The following is a 24,457-nucleotide window of genomic DNA, read 5'->3' on the forward strand; positions in this document are numbered from 1 at the left end:
ATTTTATTTTTTTTTTTTCAGGCAGACACAGAATCTTTATTTTATTTGTATGTGGTGCTGAGGATCGAACCCAGCACCGCGAGCATGCCAGGCAAGTGTGCTACCGCTTGAGCCACATCCCCAGCCCTTAAATGGTACCATTTAAGAAAGTGTAAGACATTTCAGATGTCTCTCCATGAAAACTAGATTTTTTCCCCCAGTTTTGGTAATGTATCCTTACTAAATAGTATCTACATTTATTATTCATCCTGAAACTAAAGACACAGACTGGTGTGATACAAATTCATTTAAATAAATAAATGCACATACACAAACTACACAGAAAAAAATAGGAGAGGCAAAATAGAAAAATATAGTCATTTTGCTTTAATAAACTCAGTATAGAGTAAAATAAACAGGGAAGTGATAAATATTTTCACACTTCCATTATTTCCCTGAATCAAAGGTGAGATAAAGCCAGGCATAATGGAGCACACCTGTAATCACAGTGGCTTGGGAGGTTGTGGCGGGAAGATCATGAATTCAAAGCCAACCTCAGCAGCTTAGCGAGGCCCTAAGCAACTCAGCAAGACCCTAAGCAACTCAGCAAGACCCTGTCTCTAAATAAAATACAAAAAAGGGATGGGGACAGACCTCAGTGGTTAAGTATCCCTGAGTTCAATCCCTGGTACAAAAAAAAAAAAAAAAAAGAGAGAGAGAGATGAACACAATTAGGGTTTGTTTTTGGTTCTGGGGATTGAACTCAGGAAATTCTACTACTGAGCTACAATCCCTAGTCTTTTTTTTTTTTTTAATTTTAATTTTATTTTTATGTGGTGCTGAGGATCAAACCCAGTGCCTCAGGCATGCTAGACAAGCACTCTGCTTCTTGAGCCACAACCCCAGCCCCTCCCTAGTCCTTTTATTTTTTATTTTGAGACAGGATCTCGGTAAATTGCTGAGACTGGCCTTGAAGTTGGGATCCTTTTGCCTCAGCTTCCTGCACTGCTGGGATTATAGGTTTACTCCACCTCACCTAGCTTTATAAAAAGGTTAATTTAACAAATATCTGGATTGTTCATATCCATCAAGTCACATTTTAAAATTACCAAGAGCCTCTGATGTTTAAAACTAATAATAAGAGAAATTACATATGCTGTAATTAAAATAGCACTATTGGACAAATCTAGGTTTGAACTCTGATTTACTACTTAGCTAAGTAACCTCTCTGAGTTTTAGTTTCCTCATTAGCAAAGAGGATATAATTATATTTCATAATAAAATTAATGTTAGCCAGGTGCAGTGGCCCATGCATGTAATCCCAGTGGCTAGGGAGGCTGAGGCAGTTCAAACTCAGCCTCAGCAAGACCCTGTCAATAAATAAAATACACTGAGGATGTGGCTCAGTGGTCGAGTGCCCCCGAGTTCAATCTCCAGTGCCCCCAAAATAAATAGATAAATAAATAACAAATAAAAATATAAAGGGCTAAGGACCCCTGCATTCAGTCTCCAGTAATGAAAAAGAAACAGCCAGATGCAGTGGCACAAGCCTGTAATCCCAGCTACTAGTGAGGCTGAGAGGCAGGAGGACCACAAGTTCAAGACCAGCCTGGGAAACTTAGATAATCAAAATATAAAGGCCTGGGAAAGTAGCTCAATGGTAAAGCAATCCACTGTCCCACAAATAATAAACAAATAAATAGAAAATTTGACAACTACCTGAATTTTGACAAAGGAGAAACAATAAAATGTGGTAATATGTGTTCTGAGTATACAATGTTGTCTGGAAAAAAGAAGAAAAAATGTAGCTATGCATAGTAACACAGGCCTGTAATTCCAGTGGCCTAGGAGGTTGAGGCAGGAGAATCACAGGTTCAAAGCCAGCTTCATAAATTTAGCAAGGCCCTAAGCAATTTAGCAGAGACCTGTTTCAAAAAAATTAAAAGGTCTGGGGGTGTGGCTCAGTGATTAAACCCCCCTGGGTTCAAAAAATAAAGAAAAAAAATGTAATTAAATTTATGTTTTCAGAGATTTTTTTCAGGATAAAATATAGCAATTAGATGCTGTGTGATTTTAAAAAACGAGAAAATACTGGAGGAAAGTATAGAAGTTCATAATTTTAATTTTATTTTACCATGATTTTAATTTCTATCTTTTATACAAGTTCATAAGAAAGAAAAATATGGACTGGGGATGTAGCTCAAAGGTAAAGTTCTTACCTAGCACACATGAGGCCCTGGGTGGTGGTGGTGGAGGGGTGGAGGGTTAGAGTGGGAGGAAGGGGAGGGAAGGGGAGGAAAGGGGAGGAAAGGGGAGGAAAGGGGAGGAAAGGGAGGAAAGGGAGGAGGGGGGAGGAGGGGGGAGGAGGGGGAGGAGGGGGGAGGAGGGGGGAGGAGGGGGAGGGGGAGGAGGGGGAGGAGGAGGAGGAGGAGGGGGAGGAGGGGGAGGAGGGGGAGGAGGGGGAGGAGGACAAGAAGAAAGAAAAATACTGAAAAACCAAGAATCCTAAGGCTAGGGTTGTGGCTCAGTGGTAGGGTGCTCGCCTAGCATGCGTGAGGCATTGGGTTCGATTCTCAGCACCACAGAAAAAATAAATAAAGCAAAGGTATTATGTCCATCTACAACTAAAAATAATAAAAAACAAAACAAAAAAAACAAGTATCCTACAGATTGCCTCACACTAACAATAGTAAGAAAATTAGTTTCTATAGTAGGGCCTAAAGAAAAATCAAAAATAGCAGCCATCTATGAATAAAGTTCTATGAAGGTTCTCAAAAACATTTAACACTTATTAACATTTATATAAAACAAAATAGAGCAAACAAAATCTATCAATCTAATACATTATCTTTTCATCTTCACTTTGTTTATAATTTGTACACAATAAACTTTAGCTATTTGTATTCATAATAGTTACATCTTCCACAGAAATCTGAATATTAAAGAAGCAATTTTTCCATCCATGCCATCCTGAGACCCACTGAATAGGCACTTAGATGCTGAATACCCCTTGATAATAGGCCTATTTAAGTCTATACATGAGTAATGCCCCTAGAACAATTATATAAACAGATATACAACAGGTGATATTTCAAACCCTAGCTATGTAAATTAGAACTTTTTTTTTTTTGGCATTCGACCACTGAGGCACATCCCCAGCCCTATTTTGTTATTTTTTTTTTAGAGTTAGGGTCTCACTGAGTTGCTTAGTGCCTCCCCATTGCTGAGGCTGGCTTTGAACTTGCAATTCTCCTGTCTCAGCCTCCCAAGCTGCTGGAATTACAGGCGTGGGCCACCACACTGGGCTAGAGGATAACTTTCTTAATGTGAATGCTAAACTTCACTTTGTCTTTTTTTCCTAGTGCTACTGGGGATTGGTCATGCTAAACTCACACTCTACCACTGTTCTATGCCCCCATATTTCATCTAAATTTGTTCATATATTAATACAAAAATACTAAAAGTAGATACTCTCATTCATGCCTAGCACTGCAAAAACATGACTTTAAACTGCCAAGGACAACGTGACAAAAGGATAAATGATGTAAATGCTACTTTAATATATGTATGGGTGCAGCTTGGTGTGGTGGTACACACTGTGATCTCAGCAACTTGGGAGGCTGAGGCAGTAGGACAGAAAGTTGGAGGCCAACCTCGGTAGCTTAGCGCAGTGGCACACACCTACAATACTGGCAGATTGGGAGGCTGAGGCGGAGGAGCCCAAGTTCAAAGCCAGCCTCAGCAACTTAGTGAGGCCCTAAGCAACTTAACGAGATGGAGACCCATTTCAATTAAAAATTAAAAGGGGGTGGGGATGTGGCTTAATGGTTAATCACCCTCTGGGTTCAATCCCTGGTACAAAAAAAAAAAAGAGAATGGGCTGAGAATATAGCTCTATGGCAGAGAACCCTTCAGTTCAATTCCCACTAAGGAAAAAAATATTTTCAGTAATTTAAGTCTGGATGCATCTGAATTTGCTGCACCTTTCCATTAATAATAATACAATGTGGGGCTGGGGTTGTGGCTCAGCAGTAGAGCACTAGCCTAGCACATGTGGGGAACTGGGTTCAATCCTCAGCACCATATTAAAAAAAATAAAATAAAGGTATTGTGTCCAACTACAAGTAAACAAAATATTTTTTAAACAACAACAAAAACAAAAAAAACTCCAATACAATGTAATATGTCAGTATATTTACTAAGACAGCTCTTAGTATTTATTAAGACACCTCTGAGTAGCCATTTGACTAAAGTAGATTAATTGCTACTACACCAAGTTGCTTGGTTGGCTACCTTGCAGTTTCCAAAGCATCTACATGAAGTAGAAATGAAAATATACATTGTCTGGGGTGAAACAACTGTCATTTTCTGAGTTTCAGATTGTCACTGAATAACTCCAACAAAGGGAAACACTCTAAAAACAAGCCAATAAATAAAATAAAGATATGTGCCCAATTACAACTAAAAAATAAATATTTTTTTAAAAAATTTCAACTTTCTAGCTCCATCTTGAGCATATTTTACAATTAGACAAGAAAAGTCACCTGGATATCAGCTATAACAACATACTAATGATTTTGTCCCATTAGGTTAAGAATAGAAGACTCACAAAAAACCTCTTCAAGTAAAAAAACTTAAAATAGCTGGGTGTGGTAGTGGTTCATGCCTGTAATCCTAACAGTTTGGGAGGCTAAGGCAGCAGGATACCAAATTCAAAGCCAACTCCAGGAATTTAGCAAGGTCCTAAGCAATTTAGGGAGACCCTGTGGTAAATTAATAAAAAGGGCTGGGGATGTAGCTCAGTAGTTATGTGCTCCTGGGTTCAATCCCTGGTACCAAGAGAAAGAAAGAAGAAAGAAAAACTTAAATGGTGGCATTTGCCTGCAATTCCAGCTAGTCTGTAATCTAAACTACTGGGGAGGCTAAGACAGTAGAATCACAAATTCTAAGTCCAGTATGCGTGATTTAGCAAGACCCTCTCAAAAAAAAAAAAAAAGATGGGGATCAGGGATCGTGGTTGAAGATGTATTATCTAGTCACAGAGTACTTGCCTACCATGGATAAGGACCTGAGTTTGATCCCCAATAATGGGGGGGGGCAGAGAAGGAAAATTAAATGGATAATGGGAGCTGGGCAGGGCAGTGCATGCCTGTTATCACAGCAACTCAAGAGGATAGCAAATTTGAGGTCAGCCTCAGCAACTTAGTAATACCTTGACTCAAAATGAAAACTCAAAGACCACGGAAGTGAATGTTGCTCAGTGGTAAGGCACTCCTGGGTTTAATCCCCAGTTTAAAAAAAAAAAGAAGCAGCAGCCAGGTGCGGTGGCACACACCTATAATCCCAGCAGCTCAGAAGGCTAAAGCAGGAAGATCTCAAGTTCAAATCCAGCCTCAGCAAAAGGGAGGTGCTAAGCAATTCAGTGAAACTCTGTCTCTAAATAAAATACAAAACAGGATTGTGGATGTGGCTCAGTGGTCGAGTGCCCCTGAGTTCAAACCCTGGTACTGACCCCCCCAAAAAAAAAAATTTAAAGTGGGAGGTGGGGATGCATCTCAGTGATAAGAACCAAGTGCTTAGTCTGAATAAGGCCCTGGGTTCCACATACACATACAAAAAGCTTAAAAATTTAATTTTGACTAAGAACACAATATGAAAACAAGAAGGTTTTTGTTTTGTTTTTTGTTTGTTTTCTTTTGCAGTGCTGAGGATGGAACCCAGGGCTTCATGCATGCTAAGGCAAGCACTCTACCACTTAGCTTCACCCTAAGCTCTGGGATACATTTTTAAAGATATCAGAAATATAGTGGGGGGACTGGGGATGTGGCTCAAGTGGTATCGCGCTCGCCTGGCATGTGTGTGGCCCAGGTTCGATCCTCAGCACCACATACAAACAAAAATGTTGTGTCTGCTGAAAACTAAAAAAAAAGAAATATTTAAAAAAAAATTCTCTCTCTCTCACTCTCTTTATAAAAAAAAAAAAAAAAGAAAGAAAGAAAGAAAATAAATATAGTGGGTAGGGAAGGTAGGCACTGAAGGCAATTTCCAGTAAAACATGGAAAAAAAGATGAGAATAAAAAGAGAATCAAATTTGCTATTACAATATCTCAAACTGGGTTTGATCCTCAGCACCACATTAAAAAAATAATAATAAAAATAAAAGGTATTGTGTCCAACTACAACAAAATATTTTTAAAAAAGAAAAAAAAACCCACAATGTAACGTCAGTAGATAGCTCTTAGTATTTATTAAGACAGGAACTCTCAGGAAAACAGATTCTATCTTCCTAAGTTTAAAAAAAAAAAGGGGGGGGGGGGAGGTAACCTCCCCCACAGACACCAGATGGCACAAACTGACCTTCAGGTTTTCAAAGTCTGATTATACAATTTTATTTCTCTTTTAACATCTTGCTTCTCTCTTCCTATGTTTTTATGACTCACTAATTAAATACTTCATTTGATTACAAATTAAATAAATTCAAATTGACCAATTTGGCTGTTACAAATTCAAATTCATAAAAAAGTTTATAAAGGGGCTAGGGGGTGGGGGCACACGCCTATAATCCCAGTGGCTGGGGGCACACGCCTATAATCCCAGTGGCTTGAGAGGCTGAGGCAGGAGGATCACGAGTTAAAAGCCAGCCTCAGCAACTTAGCGAGGCCCTAAGTAACTCAGTGAGACCTTGTCTCTAAATAAAATATAAAAAAAGGCTGAGAATGTGGCTCAGTGGTTAAGTGCCCATGGCTTCATTCCCCAGGACCAAAAAAAAAAAAAAAAAATAGTTTATAAAGGGACTGGAATTGTAGCTCAGAGGAAGAGTGCTTGCATAGCACTTGTGAGACACTGTTTTGTTTCTCAGCACTGTATATGAATAATAAATAAATAAAATAAAGGCATTGTGTCCATCTACAACTAAAAAAAAATTTTAAATCCTTACAAAAAATGTTTATAAAGAAGGTGTTGATTAACCTCATCATTTGCGCTTCCTTTTCTTCTTACTTTTTTCAAATATTCATTTTTAGTTATAGATGGATACAATATCTTTATTTTATTTTTTATGTGGTGCTGAAGATCGAACCCAGTGCTTCACGCATGCTAGGCAAGTGCTCTACCTCTGAGCCACAACCCCAGCCCCTTTTCTTACTATCTTAGGCTAAAAATATTAGTAACACTTCAAAATAAATGAACTGTAGTAGACAAAATCTATACGAATACTTGAAAAAGGCCTGATAAAACAGACCAATATAATAATATAAGGATACTGACCCTAAAAGTCAAAAGACCTTTAACTTTTTTTTTTTTGGTAACTGTGGCTTGACCCCAGGGGTACTTTATCACTGAGCTACATCCCAATTTTCACTTTTTTTTTTTTTTTTGACAGTCTCCCTAAATTGCTGAAGCTTGCCTCAAACTCTCAAACTTGCAATTCTTCTGTTGGAGAATTTCTGCCTACAAAACTGCTGAGATTAAGGAGTGAACCACTGTGCCAGGATCTCTTGGAAGCATCAGTGACCTTGTAGGTAGGCTTAATAGTCCATGCTACTCAAGACACTAAGGCAGAAAGACTGCAAACTGGAAGCCAGCCAGGGCATTGTGATGTTGTTCAGTGGTAGAGCACCCGCCCAGCATGTGTAGACCCTATGTTCCAATTCCACTACTGCAAAATAAAAAATATGTTCCCAGGCCCAGTGACACGTCTGTAATCCCAGTGACTCAGCACTGCATATAAATAATAAATAAATAAAATAAAGGTATTGTGTACATCTACAACTAAAAAAAATTTTTTTTTTAAATCCTTAAAAAAATGTGATTTTTAAATCCTTAAAAATTTGTGATCCTCCTGTCTCAGGAGGCTGTCTCAGGAGGCTGAGACAGGAGGATCACAAATTTCAGGCTAGTCTCAGCAACTTGTCAGCACCCTAAACAATTAGGTGAGACCCTATCTCAAAATAAAAAATAAAAAAAGGGGCTGGGGATGTGGCTCAAGCGGTAGCACGCTCGCCTGGCATGAGTGCGTCCCGGGTTTGATCCTCAGCACCACATACAAACAAAGATGTTGTGTCTGCCGAAAACTAAAAACTAAATATTAAAAAAATAAAAAATTTTAAAAAATTAAAAGATAAATAAAAATAAAAATAAAATTAAAAAGGCCTGAAATATAACTCGTATACCTCTGTAACCTAAAGTGGCCCTGGATTTAATCCCCATTACCATACAAAAAAGTAATTGAATTTTTAAAAAGTAATTGAATTTAAAAAGTAATTGAATTTTTCTCTACCTTATGCTCTGTCAAATGAGAATAGTGGAGAGGAGGACTCCTCTAGCTTAGGCAACCTTCACTCTAAGAGCTGTACTACCATGGATGGTCTGGTTGAATTGTACCAAGTTTGCAAAAAAACTTCTTTTTAAAAAAAAAAAAAATTTTAAGTTGTAGATGGACAAAATATCTTTATTTTTATGTGGTGCTGAGGATAGAACCCAGGTCCTCACGTGTGCAAAGCAAGCGCTCTACCACAGAGCTACAATCCCAGTGTGCAAAAAAACTTCTTAAGCCATCAAACCAGGATCACATTCAATGAGAATGCATTGAATAATTTGAGAAGAGCCATCTTAATAGCATTTAACTTAATTTAGATTATTTGTCTTTAAATGTACTTTCCTATGAAAACCAGTGTTGTGCTCTTTTTAATTTTCAGATACTTACAGACTTAACTGTTTCTCTCATCTCTTAAAGGGTCTTGACCTTGGTATTTTATATTTTAACTCCTTCAAAGTAAATATTACTTATTTTGTATATAAGTGGGAGGCAGATCCACAGAAAATGAAACATGCAGATCCAAACTTGTCAAACAAGTAATACTGCTCAGTTTCTATAAGTTGGTCAGAATGCAAACAATGTTGAAGCAAAAGTACAAATTCAAATTACAGTCAGCTTTGCCCCAATTCTAAAAGATTCACTTAAGGGCTGGGGATGTGGCTCAAGCGTTAGCGCGCTTGCCTGGCATGCATGCGGCCAGGGTTCCATCCTCAGCACCACATACAAACAAAGATGTTGTGTCCGCCGATAACTAAAAAGTAAATATTAAAATTCTCTCTCTTGGGCTGGAGATGTGGCTCAGCGGTAGCGCGCTCGCCTGGCATGCGTGCGGCCCGGGTTCGATCCTCAGCACCACATACCAACAAAGATGTTGTGTCCTCGGAGAACTTAAAAATAAATATTAAAAAAAAAAATAATAAATAAATAAATTTCTCTCTCTCTCTCTCTCTCCCTCCCTCCCCCCCCCTTTAAAAAAATAAATAAATAAAAAATAAAAAAATAAAAGATTCACTTAAGGGCTGGGGTTGTGGCTCAGAGGTAGAGCACTTGCCTAGGATGCATGAGGCACTGAGTTCGATTCTCAGGACCACATAAAAATAAAATAAAGGTATTTGTCAACCCACACCTAAAAAATAAATGTTTAAAAAATAAATAAATAAAAGATTTACTTAAAAACTTTCTACAGAACCAGACATAGTACCACACGCCTATATCCCAGCAACTTGGAAGGCTGAGGCACGAAGGATCACAGGTTCAAAGCCAGCCTCAGCAAATTAGCGAGACCCTGTCTCTAAATAAAAATATTAAATAAGGGCTGGGAGGCTGGGGTTGTGGCTCAGTGGTAGAGCACTGGCACGAGTGAGACACTGGGTTCAATCCTCAGCACCACATAAAAATAAATAAAACAAAGGTATTGTCTGTCTACAATTTTAAAAATAAATAAATAAATAAATAAATAAATAGGGAGGGGATGTGGCTCAAGTGGTAGCGTGCTCCCCTGGCATGCGTGCGGCCTGGGTTCAATCCTCCACGCCACATACAAACAAAGATGTTGTATCCGCCGAAAACTAAAAAATATTAAAAAAAAATAAAAATAAATAAATAAATACATAGATAGATTAGGGCTAGGGAAGTGGTTCAGAAGTTAATCACCTCTGGGTTCAATTCCAGATTTTAAAAAAAAACAACTTTCTACAGAAATGTTTTTGAGGGCTTCTAAAGGAACCAATTCTTAAAATCAAGCATAGCATTAACAATATAGTCAATGTATGACTAGATAAATTTTCTTCTTTTTGTGATACTGGGATTGAACCCCTGGCCTAACTGGATTTGAGCATGCTAGACAATTACTCTACCCACTGAGCTATATACATAGCCCTTAAAAAAAAAAAAAAAATTCATTTTGAAACAGTCTCTTTAAGTTGCCTAAGTAGGCCTGGAACTTTCAATCCTGTCCCAGCCTCCTAAATAGCTGGGACTAGAGGTATGAGCCATGGTACCCAGCTAAATAAATATATTTTTAAATAATCCTTCAGCATACCAAGCCCTACTATAAACTGCTAAATGTTAAGAGAAAAGGGAGCTGGAGTTGTGGCTCAGTGGTAGAACATTTGCCTAGCACATGTGAGGCACTGGGTTCAATCCTCAACACCACATTAAACAAATAAATAAATAAAGTTATACAATCAACAAAAAATATATTTTAAAGAGAGAAAAGGATAGCATTATTGTGTCACACTTTCTATAAGAGACATGAAAAACGATGTGCTTATTTTTCAAACAACAAAAGGGAAAAAATCAATTATCTAGTAATGTTGACAGATATGCAATATGTAACTTCCAAAGCATTATATATTACAACCTTTCTACATAAGTTCACCTTACATTTCATAATATTTCCAAGGTGGGAAAGCAAAACAATTAGAAGCAAGGAAAGAACAGAACTAAATTAGTGGCACATTTATATGCTACTTTATAAAACGGAACAATTAAAAGGAAAGGCGATTAAAAAATTGGGGGGGGGGGGGCTGGGGATATAGCTCAGTTGGTAGCATGCTTACCTCACATGCACAAGGCCCTGGGTTCAATCCCCTGCACCACAAAAAAAGAAAAAAAAGGGGTAGCACAGTGTGATGGTACATGCCTACAATCCCAGGTCAGCCTCAGCACCTTACACCCTATCTCAAAAGAAAAAATGAAATGGCCTAGGAATGTAACTCAGAGGTAGAGTGCTCCTGGTTCAATTCAATCTCCAGTATTAAAAAAAAAACAAAAAACAAAAAACGGTGGGATAAGAAGGCTGAGGCCTGAGGATCAGACAAGTTGAGGAGTTACATCCAGGTCAGCCTGAATGATGGAGAGATCCTATCCCCCACCAAAAAAAAAAAAGAAAGAAAGAAAGAAAGAAAAAGGAAATATGAGATCAGAAGATAACTACAGTCTTCTGAAACACTAGGCATCCTTGTACTCTTGTTATTTAATTAAGAACTAAAATGGCCACAGTGCACAAGGCAATGTTATTTAACAATGACGTCATTCAGAAAAAGTCAATGGAATGAATAAATAGGAGCAACTGAAAATGTCTAAAGACTGTCTTCTCATATTCCACTGAATTTTTTTTTTTTTTTTTTTTTTTTTTTTTGGTACGGAGAATTGAACTCAGGGGCACTTAACCACTGAGCTACATCCCCTGTCCTTTTTATTTTTTGAGACAAGGTCTAGTTAAGTTGCTTAGGGCTCACTAAATTGCTCAGGCTGGCCTGGAACTTTTGATCCTCCTGCCTCAGCCTCAGCCTCTGCTCTGTAATTGTGGATTACAGATGTGCTTCACCAATTTTCAAATGAATAGACACCAAGGTTTTAAAAAAAGATGTTTTCTATTTAAACTGAAACTTACCATTTAAAAAACACTACTATCACCCTAAGAAACAAGTATAATATTAGAAAACAAAGAAACATAAAAATTTGATGCTGTATTTATGATAAAGTATATTTCTTTAAAAAACAAAAGTCTCACATGTGACTTTCTGCAATAAAATGATAATTTTGAGTACATTTTAATCATCTAAACCTTACTTATTACTAATGTTCATAAGCACTAGTTTAAAGAACACTTTTTAAAAAATTAGATCCCAGCAATCTGACCCTAAGTTTAGTGACACTGTTGGCAAACCAATCCTGGTATCACATTCAACTTAACTTCTAAGAGAAGACATTTTCCTGACCCCAATAAAACCAAGCAGATGTGAAATTCTTACTTTTAGTGCCTGAAATTTGCTTCTTGAGTGAATTACAGCCACCAAGGAAATATGTTCTAGTCTCCTGCCAAAGCCCAGCCCTTCATTCTTTATTAAGCAGAACTCCCAAGAAGTCATCCAAATTTAAGTCTTTCAAAGCTACCACCCCTCAACCTAGGGCAAAAGTTTTTTAGTACTTCGCAGTGACTGAGGGAAAAAAAATCTAAAGCTTTAAACCCAGGAGAAAGTCTATAAGAGTAAGACTACAAAATGAGAGGAAAGGATGCTAATAAAGAGGAATAGGTGTGTTTTTTTTTTTTAATATTTATTTTTTGGTTGTAACTGAACACAATATCTTTATTTTATTTATTTATTTTTTTATGTGGTGCTGAGGATCGAACCCAGGGCCTCCCATGTGCTAGGTGAGTGCTCTACAGCTGAGCCACAATCCCAGCCCCAAATAGGTGTTTTATTTTTATTTTTTTTTTAAATATATATTTATTTATTTTTTAGTTTTCAGCAGACACAACATCTTTTGTTGGTATGTGGTGCTGAGGATCGAACCTGGGCCGCACGCATGCCAGGCGAGTGCGCTACCGCTTGAGCCACATCCCCAGCCCCCAAATAGGTATTTTTAAAAAAAAAAAAAAAAAAAAAGCCAGATGCGCGGCACACACCTGTAATCTCAGTGGCTCCTGAGGTTGAGGCAGGAGGATAGCAAGTTCAAAGCCAGCCACAGCAAAAGCAAAGTGCTAAATAACTCAGTGAAACCCTGTCTCTAAATAAAATACAAAATAGGGCTGGGGATATGGCTCAGAGATTCCCTGAGTTCAATCCCTGGTACAAGAAAAAAAAAAAAAAAGCTACTGATGACTTAAAAAAAAAAAAAAAATACAACTAAGAGCATAGATCATATCCCTCTCTGGAAACTAAGTTCAGTTAACTAGGTGGTCCTATCCTTACTACCAACCACCAGGGACAAAGCCATGAAAAACACAGGAACACAGAGATAGCTGATTTGTTTTGGTTCTAACTTTGTGCCTTTACTCATGTATTCCACAAACAGAAAACAGGATAAAAGTCAAAAGGAAGGCTTAAAGGTTTTTAAAAGATGATTTCTAAAAATAATAAATGTATCCTCATGCAGTGGCACATGCCTATAATCCCAGCTACATGGGAGGCTGATGCATAAGAATCAAAAAGTTCAAGACCAACCAGGGCAACTTAGATCCTGCCTCAAAATTAAAAAAAAAAAAAAAAAATGTAAACAGACTAACTGAACCCCATATAGGCTGAAGTCTTCTACAACCATATAATAATACCTCATTTTGTAAAGTGATTATCTCATTTCACATTATTTCATATTTCATGTGCCTTTTTTTGTTTTTATTTTTGGGCGGGTACCAGGGATTGAACTCAGGGGCACTCAACCACTGAGCCACATCACCAGGCCTATTTTGTATTTAATTTAGAGACAGGGTCTCTCTGAGTTGCATAGCACTTCATTGTTGCTAAAGCTAGCTTTGAACTTGAGATCCTTCTGCCTCTACCTCCTGAGACACTGGGATTACAGGTGTGCACCCAGCTATTCATGGCCTTTTATTGTCAAGAGATTTAATTTGTCCCTGTAAAATAACAATATATCAGAGAAGTGGGTAAAATGTGATACTTTGTAGCAGTCCAGCAAGAGTAGAAAAGTTTGATTTCAGGGACTTTTTTTTTTTTTCATTAAGAAACAGACATTAGGGGTGGGGCTGGAGCTCAGCAGCAAAGCACTTGCCTGGCAAGTATAAGGCACTAGGTTCGATCCTCAGCACCACATAAAAAAAATAAATAAATAAAATAAAGGTATTATGTCCATCTACAACTAAAACTATTTTAAAAAACTTAAAAAATAAAATAAAAGAATAAATTCATTCCCTGGGGGCTGGGGTTGTGGCTCGGAGGTAGAGCACTTGCCTAGCATGTGTGAGGCACTGGGGTGGATCCTCAGCACCACAAAAAAATAAAATAAAGATATTGGGTCCACCTATAACTAAAAAATAGGAAAAAATAAAAAGAGTAAAAGTCCCTGGGGACTGGGATTGTGGCTCAGTGGCAGAGCACTTGCATAGCATGTGTGAGGTACTAGATTCGATATTCAGCACCACATATAAATAAATAAAATAAAGGCCTGTTGACAACTAAAAAAATTTTTTTAAATAAATAAATAAATAAATAGAATAGAATAGTCCGACAACCACTAGGGAGGCTGAGACAGGAGGATCCTGAGTGCAAAGACTCAGCAAAAGTAAGGTGCTAAGCAATTCAGTGAGACCCTGTCTCAAAATAAAAAGGGCTAGGGGTGTGCCTCAGTAGTTAATCGCCCCAGCATTCAATCCGCAGTACCAAAAAAAAAAGACAAGACAGTTGTAATAGATGAATTCGTAGGTCCCTTTCAGCTCTAACTTTTTTTTTTAATTTTTTTTTTAGAGAGAGAGAATTTTTTTTAAATATTTATTTTTCAGTTATCCGCGGACACAACATCTTTGTTTGTATGTGGTGCTGAGGATCGAACCCGGGCCGCATGCATGCCAGGCGAGCGCAATACCCCTTGAGCCACATCCCCAGCCCCTCAGCTCTAACTTTCTACTCCAAGATCTCCAACTCACTAAGAAAATTTTATTGTCTCATTAAAGCTCAAAATGTAGTCATTTTAAATATACTACATGAACCGAAAAAAGCTAGAGAACTCATGCAGACTTTTCCTCTCAAGAGTTTCCAAAATTACAGCAGACAGGAAACATGATTGCTTAATTTGTTAACCCGACTTATATAAGAACCAATCCTTGAAAAAAAAAAAACGAACCAGTCTAAATGGAACACTATAACAAATACAAACAATTCACAAGCACGCATATATTCCAAAGTAAGTAGAATTTTGGTGGTATTAAACTATTTTCCAAAATAATTTTCATTTATCATAGGAGAATATAAAAATGTATATGGTCTGGGCCGGGGTTGTGGCTCATTGGTAGAGCACTCACCTAGCACATGTGAGGCCCTGGGTTAGTTAGATCCTCAGCACCACATAAAAAATTTAAAAATAAATAAAATAAAGGTATTATGTTCAACTACAACTAAAAAATATATATTTAAAAAAAAGATTCAGTAAAAATATATATGGTCTAAGCCCAGTGCAGTGGCACATACCTATACTCCCAGCTATTTGGGAGGCTGAGGCAGGGTCACAAATGGCCAGCCTAGGCAATTCTCCCGTCTCAAAATAAAACTAAAAAGGGCTCAATGGTAGCTCATAGGTACAGTGCCCCGGAGTTTGATCCTCAATATATTAAAAAAAAAAAAAAAAAAAAAAAGTGGGGAGGGACCTGGATACAGTGGTACATGCCTATAATCCCAGTGACTCAAGAAGCTAAGGCAGGAAGATCACAAGTTCAAGGTCAGCCTCAGCAATTTAGTCAGGCCCTAAGCAACTTATGGAGACCCTGTCTCAAAAATAAAAATCAAAAGGGGGGCGGGGAGGGGCACTGAAAATGTGGCTCTTGGATTACAGGAGTGCACCACAGGGCCCAGTGGTAGAGTGCTTGCATGGTAAGAATGAGGTCCTGGGTTTGATCCCAAGCACCACAAAAAAGAAAGAAAAAGATAAATTCTCAATAGACTTTAATCTTACTTTGTGTGTATGTTTTTAATTTCAAACTAACCAACAGTGCAACAATTCAAAATGAAAAGACTTAACTATTAAACCAGGTGCAGTGGTACACACCTGTAACCCCAATGACTCTTTAAAGTAGAAGAATTGCAAATTCAAGGTAAGCCTCAAGGATTTAGCAAGGTCCTAAGCAACTTAGTGAGACCTTATCTCAAAATTTAAAAAAGGCCTGGAAATGTAGCCTTACGTTCAATCCCCAGTACCAAAAGATAAAATGGAAAGACTAAATATTGTGGTCAACTGATTTAATATACATTACAAAATATATCTCTTTCTTTTAATGCTGTTATTCCTAACCCCTCTCAACCCTACCTCCCTACTCCATTCCTGACCTCACTCCTTTTCTTTCTCCTCCCTCTCCAAACATACATGGTATTTTCAAAGCAGTCTAAGAAATTATTCCCTATCTAGGAAATTAGCAGATTAAATCTAGGAAGCTTATTTAAAATATATTTTAGTGTGAGGAGAGACAGTTCTTTTTGTTGTTTTGGTATGAAGGATTTAACTCAGAGGCACTCACCACTGAGCCACATCCCCAGCTCTATTTTGAATTTTTTTAGAGACAGGGTCTCACTAAATTGCTTACTGCCTCACTTTTGCCAAGGCTGGCTTTGAACTTGCAAACCTCCTGCCTCAGCCTCCCAAGCCACTGTGATTACAGGTGTGCGCCACTGCACGTGGTCCCAGCCTTTTTTTATTTTTACTTTGAGATAAGTCTTACTAAATTGCATAGGGCCTCACTAAATTGCTGAGGCTGGCTTCTAACTTTTGATCCTCCTGACTCAAGTCTCCCCTAGTCTCTTGGATTACAGGAATGCACCACAGGGCCCAGACATTGTTACTTTTCTAATTCATTTGCCTAAATGATTAGTCCTTGAGAAAGTGTCACCCCCAAAAGGTTCTATTCTCCCCCTACCTTTTTTTTTTTTGGTACCAGGGACTGAACCCAGGGGTGCTTAACCACTAAACAATATACACAGCCTTTTTGTTTACTTTGTATTTGGAGATAAGGTTCTTGATAAATTGCTTAGGATGTCACAAAGCTAACACTGGCTTTGAATTGGCTATCCTCCTGCCTCAGCCTCCCAAACCGCTGGGATCACAAGTGTGCATCACTGCTCCTGGATTCTATTCCCTTCTTTAACTCAACAGTTTCAATTAAGCCGAGAATTACTTCCTAATAAGTGCAAAAGATTGCCTGGCATAGTGATACATGCCTACAATCTCAGCTACTCAGGAGATTGAGGCAGGAGAATCACAAGTTTGAGGTCCGCATGGGTAACTTGGTAAGTTTGTCTCAAATGAAAAATAAAAAGGAGAGTTGGGGGTGTAGCTCAGTGGTAAAGTGCTTGCCTAGCCTGCACAAGGCTCTAGACTCAACCCCTAGCACTACAAAAGTAAATAAATAAGTTAGAGTGGTTTTTCAAGGCCACCATCACCTATAGCCCTTGTAATGGTCCTTAGTTGGGTACAACAGTGCATACCTTAAGCCCATCAAGACCCCCAGTAATGTTATCCAGACCCTGTTTCAAAATAAAAAATAAGTATTTTTACCACTGGGATATAGCCCAGTGGTAAAGTGCCCAAGGTTTAATCCCCAATACCAACAAGAAAAAATAAAATGAAAATAAAAAGGGCTGGGCATGCAGCTCAATGGTAGAATGCCCCTGGGTTCAATTCCAAGTGACACAAAAACAGATAGACAGATGAACGCAAAAGACTGAAAACCTTACCTGGGGCATTTGCTATAGCCAATGGCAGGCCTGGAAGTTGGTGCACTTGAATTCCTGAAGTACCCAGTGCACTGAGGTTAATGGTTTGGAGGCCCGGCATGGAGGACAGCTGAGCAGCATTCACAGTGACAGTGCCGGCAGGGATGGAGGCAGCTGAGGCAATGGGTGTAAGGGTGGTGTTGCTGCTGCTGGTCTGCCCCAAGGAAACACCCTGCATTGGGGCCAAAGTGATTGTCTGGGCCTGTGGGTTCTGAACTTGGAGATTCTGCAGCTGAAGAGTTTGCCAACTGACCTGTCCATTGGGCCCCACTGTTGGTGTCCTGATGATGATGGGGCCAGAGTTTGGAACAGCCTGAAGCTGGAGGTTCTGGAGGGTTTCCTGGGAGATAGCTTGAGTTGTAAAGGTCTGCCCTGACAATGGTGCTGCTTGGAGGGCCTGAAGAGCCTGTCCCCCTTGAACTAACTGAGGCTGAATAAGAATTTGTTGTTGCTGTGTCTGCTGGTTTTGTTCTCCCTCTTTTTGCTGACTTGCTTGCAGTGAGCCTCCAGATGTCTGGTTCTGTTGGATATTCAAGGCATCAGATCCCTGTAGCCCACTAACCCTCTGGGGTGTCTGGCCTTGAGAATTGGTCCCGGATGATCCGCTGGTGGTAAAGTTCATAATTCCCATGTTGCTGGTGGTAGTAGTTGTTGAGTAGCTATTGGCATTGGTAAAAAAGGAGCTGGAACTGGCTTGTGATGACACCAAGCTGGCAGAACTGATGGCAGTCCCTGAGGTGACAGGCTGTGAGCCACTCTCCTGGGACCCAGAGCTGCTAATCGTGACGGCCTGAGAGCTGGGAGTCAAGGTAGCTGCAGAAACACTGTTGACAGGTAGCAAGGTGATATTTCCATTCAAGGCCACTGGTACATTGGTCACATACTGAGTCTGTCCTGAGAGCACATTATTAGCCAGGCCTTGGAGGGGTACAGCCTGCTGGAGTAAGTTTGGCATAGCAGCAATTATGTTGCCTCCACTTCCTCGATTTGTGATGATCTGCTGGTTTGCACCTGGTATGATCTGTATTTGACCAGAACCATCCTGCTGCACTTGTGCCCCTGTTGCAGCAAATTGCAGCTGCTGCCCATCAACGGTTTGGAACTGTGGGATTACTTGATATTGAATGTTAGGCATCACTCCAGGTAGTCCTGTCAGAACTTGCTGGTTCTGTAAGTTGGAGGTGGCAGCCACAACATACTGCCCACCAGAAACCGTGCGATTCTTGGAAGACTCACTGCCACCGCTGCCATTGGTATTGTTTCCACTCTGTTCCTTTGAGGTAGGAGTAGCCCCAGAGGAGGAAGAGATGATCTGCCAGCCATTGGCACCCTGTGAAAGTTGTGTGGCTGTGAGGTCAAGCTCACCTGTGCCCCCTGACTGGCTTGGACCCTGGGAGTTGTTGCTGTTTTCATTGGGTGACTCAATTCTGCTGCAGGTTGCTGCCAGCAGAGCCAAAGGGGATGGCTGGGATTCCTGGCCAGAAAATAGAGGAGAGGAAAGGAGTTAGTGACACCTAGCTGCTAGCCTAGGGGGCAATATACAAAAAATAAACAGCAATGCAGCGTAATATTAAAAAAAAAAAAAAAAAAAACTGGCCTATATTTGGGGATGGGGGTATAGTTCAGTGGTAGATTGCATGCCCAGCATGTCTGAGGCCCTGGATTCAATCCCAGCAATGCAAAAAAAGAAAAAAGAAAAAAATCCAAAAAACCCTGACCTATAGGTATTTCTAAAATTCTCATCCTTAGGGAATCTCCAACTCACTTTCCTCCCTAAGCTTACTTCTTTCTATAAAATTAGTTTTTTTCCTAAAATGTTTTCTATGAAGATTAAAGCAATATCTAAGAATATTTAGATCCCCTCAATACCTTCCCCATTTGATGATCACTCACCTGCCCTCCTCCTCCTCCTCCTCCACTGCTGCTGCTACTGCCTGTGCTGCTGCTTCGAGTCTGAGAAAAGGCACCACCACTATTTCCATTGCCCCCATTATTGCCACCAACTCCTTTTTCAATCTTCACCACTGCTGTCATTTCATCCATGGAGTGATCTTGATCTAAAGATAAAAGATAAAAAACTTAAAGTGGGGAGAGGGAATAAAGAAGGGTAAAGCCTATTAAACTATGATGAAATCAGTAATGACTAATAGGAAGATGAAAGTCACCAGTACAAATAAAACAGATCTGGAAAGGGGAATCCTAGAGCCTACAGGACATGAACTAGGTTCAGTGATGCCAAAAGCAAGTCTCAATTTCCCCATGAACAAAATTAAACTCAGAAAATACTCATAAAGTGCTTTGGGGATGGGAAATGTGAAGAGTGGTAGACGATGCTGAAAGAGTTTCAAAATAATAAAAAGTATCCTGGGGAAAAAAGGAGGATAGGTAAGGCAAAAATCAATATGTGGGTGGATGGAAAGCTTGCTAAAATTAGAGTTAAAAGAGATGGAGAAAGAAAAATACAAGTATAAAAAGTAAGAGGGGAAAAAGGAAAAGTGGGAAAGAGGAGGCAAAAACTCCAAGTGGGGAAACATTTGTGAATACTAGCAATGGGCTAAAGGGGTCTAAGGGTTAGAAATCAGAAGGTTTCAGGACTAGAGGGCGGACCCTAGAAAAAAAGGGCGGTTTCGGGGTGAGGGGCGTGGAAAGGGCGGGACCGCGAGGGGGGGAGGGGAACTTACCGGGTGTGGGGGGGAGGGCCTTGGGGCAGGCAGCGACCAGAGGGCGGACCAGGGAGGCGGTTGGCTCGGGCGGGGCCTGCACTGCTCGGGCCGCCCCCGCGGCGCCAGCCCCTGGCGGGAGGAGCCTCAGGCGGGCGGCCCAGAAGTGGGGGGTAAAGCCCGTCCCCCGTGGCCGGGGCGGGCAGGGGGCGGGCGAGGCCACGCTGCCCCCTCCCCCGGGGCGGGCGGCCCATCCCCCTCCTCCTCGGAGGCCCCGCCACTGCCCCTTCTCCCTCCCTTCCCTCCGCCCCGGGCGGGACCAAGGCCGCCGCCGCCGCCTCCCGCCCGCCCCCCCTCACGGCGGGGACCGCCCGGTCGGCCCTCGCGCGCGCCCCCTCACTACCCTTCCACCCCTAAGCTTGGAGTGGACTCATCCTTACCGCTCATGGTGGCAGCTGAGGGGCGAGCTCAAGGGGGTCCTGTCCGGGGGGGTGGGGGGGGCCAGGAAAAACGCGGACGCTGACGAGGCAAGCGAACCTGGACCGGACAGGGAGGGGGGGGGTAAAGAGGAGGGAGTAGCGCGCCACAAGCCCGGCCTTGGCCCCGCCCCTTCGGTACTGCCCCGCCCAATGAGGGAGGGGGAAGGGAGGGACTAGCAGAAGAAAGGCGGGCAGATTCCCCAATGGTAAGACTCGTTCCTTCTCTAAGGCGTGTAAGACAAAGTTGCGTGCCTGGTGTCCGCCCAAAAGAACCGCCCCCTCAGTTTGAAAAACCAATGAAAGAGGCAGGAAGTGAGGATGGGTGGAAGCTAGAGATGATAGGCTTAGAAAGAAACCAGTTAAATACCAGGCGGGCTCCCTGAGAGATAGGGATAGGGAGAGCATTGATAGAAATGACAGAATAACGACCAACCAGAATCTTGGACGTGCCTGGGCAAAGTCCTGGTTGGGAGGAGAGTAAAAAGTAGGTAGCAATAGCACAGGATGGAGCTGATCTAAACCAATCAGAAATCAGGCGGGCAGTCAGGACTGTTATGATTGGATTAACACTGAAAAGAGACGGAATACGACGCATATTGACATAAACTAAAAACCAATTGAAAGCCGAATCAACTCTGAGGGTAGGAACTTGGAAAGAGCAAAGGAGAATTGGCCTCTCCCTCAGTTATTCAGCCCAATGAAGGAGCAAAGTAAGTCTGGTACCGCCTCCAAAAGGCCTAATGGGCGTTACTAGAGACGCCCATCATGAGGGAGGGAACAGGGCTGTGCCAAGAGGATCCCGTCGCCATATTGACTCTCCTTAAGGGAAGTCTTTACAGTCATAATGTGGTACCCTTCACCAGGGTTCTGCAACTCAACAAGTGTCAGAGCCTAGACCTTCGGCGCGCGCAGTCCTGCTTCACCGCTCTGGCTCGTTTAAGTATTCACTTAACCGCTCTCAAAAAGTACCTCTCGAGTCTTAACCTCCTCCTCGGGTAGGCAGACAGGCTGGCAGATACCTTTCAATGTGGGTATAAGCCCTGCGATTGCGGGCGGGATCAGATGTGGTGACAGCGCTCACAAACTGAGTTAATACTGAAATGCCTGGTATGCAAGGTTATTGTAAGACTCCAACTAACGCCATTTTATTTAGCTCTCCCAGACTACAGGCGCTAAACACTAAACTTCTCGCTACTTAACTTTTCAAGAGCTTGTGTTTGAGGCTACAGTGCATTGGAGAACCTCCTGGAGTCAAGATCTCCTGAGCCACTTCCTCCCCCACCCCTAGTTGCAAATACCGCCTAAGTATGAAGCAACAGAACCCGAGTTCCTGCTTTTTGCAATCACAGAGGTTAAAGGAGATTTTGCCCGAGGCACCTGAATCTCTGGTTTCCATCTTGCCTCCTTTATGCTTGTTTTAGTGGAGGCAGCCTTGAAGTCTTGTCAAATGACAGTGCCACTCCCATTACCATTTGTACCTTATATGCTGTCCCTTCATTACCTACAGTTCGCTTCATTATATGTTCTCATGTTTTAAAATCTGGATTTCCTTCTAAAACTTTTTATAACCCTTTGAAGGTAGGAACTGAGACCTCTGCCTCTTTGGGCAGGGCCTAGAAAAAATTAAGTGAAGCCAGCACAATGGTGCACACCAGCAACCCCAGCAACTAGGGAAGTCAAGGCAGGAGGATCCCAAATTCCAGCTCTAGCTGAGCAATTTAGTAGGACCCTGACTCAAAATTAAAAGATAAAAATAGCCAGGCACAGCGCCTATAATCCCACCCTCCCGGAAGACAGAGGCAGGAAGGTCACAAGTTCAATTCCAGCCTCAGCAATTTAGCCAGACCCTGTGACATTATGCAAAATAAAAAAGGCTGAGCATTTAGCTCAGTGGTAAATCTCCTCAGTGTTCAATCCCCAGGACTGGGGGAAAACTCAATTTCTTAGACTCCCACCCCAAACCTAATAAATCAATCAAAAACTGGGGTGGGGCTTGAGAATATACATTTTTAAGTAGCCCAAGTGATTAGTCCTTAAGCAAGTTTAAGAAACACTAGGGAAGAAACTGGAGAAAAGAAACTTCCTGCAAAGAAGAAACTGTATTACTCATCTTTGTAAACCAAGCTTTGAAGATACTAACAGCTGTTGGTGTATTCAGCAATAGACCACACCTAAACTTGCTAGGGGGTGTAGGGGAAAGGAGCCAACTCTGGAATAGTACTCTAAAACATTTTTTATATATTGTCTAACTTAATTCTTTCTACAGATTTAGGAGATTTATGAGACTGGGAATATAGCTAAGTAGTAGAGAACTCACTTGCCTAGCGTGTACAAAGCCTTCTATTCAATCCCCATTGCAAACAACAACAAATGGGGTGGGGGGGTCATCCCCTTGTACAGAGGAGAAAATAGGCTAGACACTTTAAACTATGATTGATCTATATTTATTTCCAAAGCTTGTAATTTTTCTATGGTTCAGTGCTAGTCTATGACTGAATAGGAACTATAGTTTTGATTTTATTCCAGGTACTGAGAAAAAAGCCTAGATTTAGACTAAAAAATTCAATAGCCATCGTCCTATTTACAATCCTTTCCCTTCACTCCTTCAGAAAAAGAATTCAGCCCCTGACCACTGAAGGATATCCTACACATTGGCTAACTTATTGATAGGCCATGAGAGCATATGAATAACATGCTCTCTCTTGCTCAGTTCTTCTGTAAAAACCTGAACAAGAGCTGGGCACAGTGGCACACAGCTGTACCAGCGGCATGAGAGGCTGAAATAGGAGGATCAAGAGTTCAAAGCCAGCCTCAGCAACAGGCACTAAGCAACTCAGTGGGACCCTATCTCTAAATAAAATACAAAATGCCAATAACATTTTCATTTTGTATTCTCAAAGCCTGGCATATAGTTGATACTCAGTAAATACTTGCTTTTTGGTTTTTGTTTTGTGATGCTGGAGATTTAACCCATGGCTTCACACAAGCTAGGCAAACACTACTGCTGAGCCATAACCCCAGTCCTCTCCACTCCCAGTAAACACTGCTACCATTCAAAGGAAAGCCTAGTCTTAACATTCCTGAATAGGTCTGCAGGTATTACAATACTAACAACTGATTCTCAGCATTCATTTGATTGCATATACAAGTTAAATATTCCTAATTCCTAACTTTGAAGCCTTTCTTCAGCTGTCATCACTTTCCCGGTTAGCAATCTGATAAATTAGCATATACTGAGAAGGTTGAGGTAGGATCACTGCTTGAGCCCAGGAGTTCAAGACCAGTCTAGATAATATAACAAGACTGACCTCACCTCAAAAAAGTGAAAAATAGGACTGGGGCTGTAGCTCAAGGGTAGAGTGCTTGCTTAGCACTTGTGAGGCACTGGGCTCCATCCTCAGCACCGCATAAAAATTAATAAAATAAAAGTATTGTAAAAAAATTATTTTGTAGATGTTGATGGACCTTTATTTTATTCATTTATTTATATGAGGTGCTGAGAATCAAACCCAGTGCCCTACACATGCTAGGCAACTGCTCTACCACTGAGCCACAATCCCAACCCCATGGGAAAAAAAATCTTAAAAAAAGAAAGTAAAATATAAGGGCAGGGGATGTAGATCAGTGGTAATGTTCATCTAGCATGGACAAGAAACTGGGTTCCAGCTGGGCACACTGGCCCATGCCTGTAATTTCTCCGGAGGCTGGGGCAGGAGGATCACAAATTCAAAGCCAGCCTCAGCAATGGCAGGGTGCTTCGCAATTCAGTGAGTCCCTGTCTCTAAATAATATATAAAAAAA

General features: G+C 40.9%; 1 protein-coding gene across 2 annotated transcripts in view; it reads right to left on the minus strand.

The window, feature by feature from the left end:
- The window catches only part of Sp1 (Sp1 transcription factor), a 40,690-nt gene extending 20,025 nt beyond the window's left edge, over positions 1-20,665 (minus strand). The window contains exons 1-3 of one of the 2 annotated variants that reach the window (XM_026398719.2): positions 20,618-20,665; positions 19,411-19,574; positions 17,479-18,847 (exon numbers count right to left, since the gene is read on the minus strand). In XM_026398719.2, the coding sequence (XP_026254504.1) occupies positions 17,479-18,847; positions 19,411-19,574; positions 20,618-20,624 (1,540 nt within the window). In that variant the 5' untranslated portion in view covers positions 20,625-20,665. Of the gene's footprint in view, positions 1-17,478; positions 18,992-19,410; positions 19,575-20,617 lie in introns of both variants that reach the window. The other variant, XM_026398718.2, reaches the window with a different exon arrangement.
- Positions 20,666-24,457: the final 3,792 nt, after the last annotated feature.

The sequence above is a fragment of the Urocitellus parryii genome, chromosome 5 (genome assembly GCF_045843805.1).
Source record: "Urocitellus parryii isolate mUroPar1 chromosome 5, mUroPar1.hap1, whole genome shotgun sequence".
NCBI classification, from domain to species: Eukaryota; Metazoa; Chordata; class Mammalia; order Rodentia; family Sciuridae; genus Urocitellus; species Urocitellus parryii.